At 64.3% G+C, this 1,024-nt stretch overlaps 1 protein-coding gene across 1 annotated transcript; it reads left to right on the forward strand.

The window, feature by feature from the left end:
* Positions 1–96: 96 nt before the first annotated feature.
* On the forward strand, positions 97–930 carry RHOBADRAFT_44316 (uncharacterized protein; the record flags this gene model as incomplete). The annotated part of the gene is made up of 5 exons (XM_018414388.1): positions 97–105; positions 173–300; positions 439–592; positions 678–730; positions 828–930. Coding segments are annotated over 5 exons (447 nt in total), but the record flags the coding sequence as incomplete, so codon positions are not given.
* Between the last annotated feature and the right edge of the window lie 94 nt (positions 931–1,024).

Raw genomic sequence — 1,024 nt, forward strand, 5'->3', positions numbered from 1 at the left:
GGCTTGAACGGACCCGCCATCGGTCTCTCTGCGGGTACGTCCGCCTCCCTCCTCCTCCTGTCAGGAGCCCGTCACTGACCCAGCCTCGTCGCAGCTCTCCTCGGCGTGCGTCGCGCCCCATCTCGCTCCTCCCGCCGCGACGCGCCACTGACCCTTGCCCGACGCCCCGCAGCACTTTGACTTTGTGTACGCCGTCCCGACGGCCTACTTCCTGACGCCCTTCAGCGCCATCTCGCTCGTGTGCGAGGGCGGCGCGAGCCAGGCGCTCGTGCAGCGCATGGGCCTCGGCAAGGCCAACGAGTTGCGTCTCCCTTTCCCTCCTCGTCCATCACCCTCACTTCTTTTCCATCCACCTCTCCCCGTCGCTCTCCCCTCGCTCCCCCTGTGAGACTCGTCGGACCGGCACTGACCGCTCCCGGAACGACCTCGCGCGCGCAGGGCCCTCCTATTCGGCAAGAAGCTCTCGGTCCAGGAGCTCCTCCCGAGCGGCTTCATCAACGGGCTCATCGACGTCAAGGGCGACTCGAACGAGTTCCGCACCGAGCTGTTCAAGCTCCTCGACCGGCAGCTCGACGGGCTCCAGCTTGACGCGGTACGTCCCTCTGTCTCCCTCGTCCCTCTCTCTCTCTCTTTCTGCGATGCGCATGATCCACTGACACCTGGACGACCAAGCGCAGATCGTCAAGTCCAAGGCCCTCATCCGCGCCGCGCTCCCGGACCCCGAGCCGACGTGCGTCCACCTCTTTCCCTCTCTCTCTCTCTCTCTCCCTCTCTGCTCTCTCTCCCGCTCGAGCGCACCTGACCTCGCGCTCTCCCGCACCACACAGTAACGTCCGCGAGGTGTTTGCCGGCGCCGAGCGCTTCGCGACGGGCAAGCCGCAGGAGCAGTTTGCAAAGCTCGCGAACAAGCAAATGCGCCACAAGCTCTAGAGTCCTCTCTCTCCCTCTCTCTCTGTCTCTCTCTGTTTTGGTTTCTCGTTGGTTCTCGTTTTGAACGCAGTATGTGGAACTCAAGGCGTCTATT

Source organism: Rhodotorula graminis (assembly GCF_001329695.1).
Source record: "Rhodotorula graminis WP1 unplaced genomic scaffold RHOBAscaffold_7, whole genome shotgun sequence".
NCBI lineage: Eukaryota > Fungi > Basidiomycota > Microbotryomycetes > Sporidiobolales > Sporidiobolaceae > Rhodotorula > Rhodotorula graminis.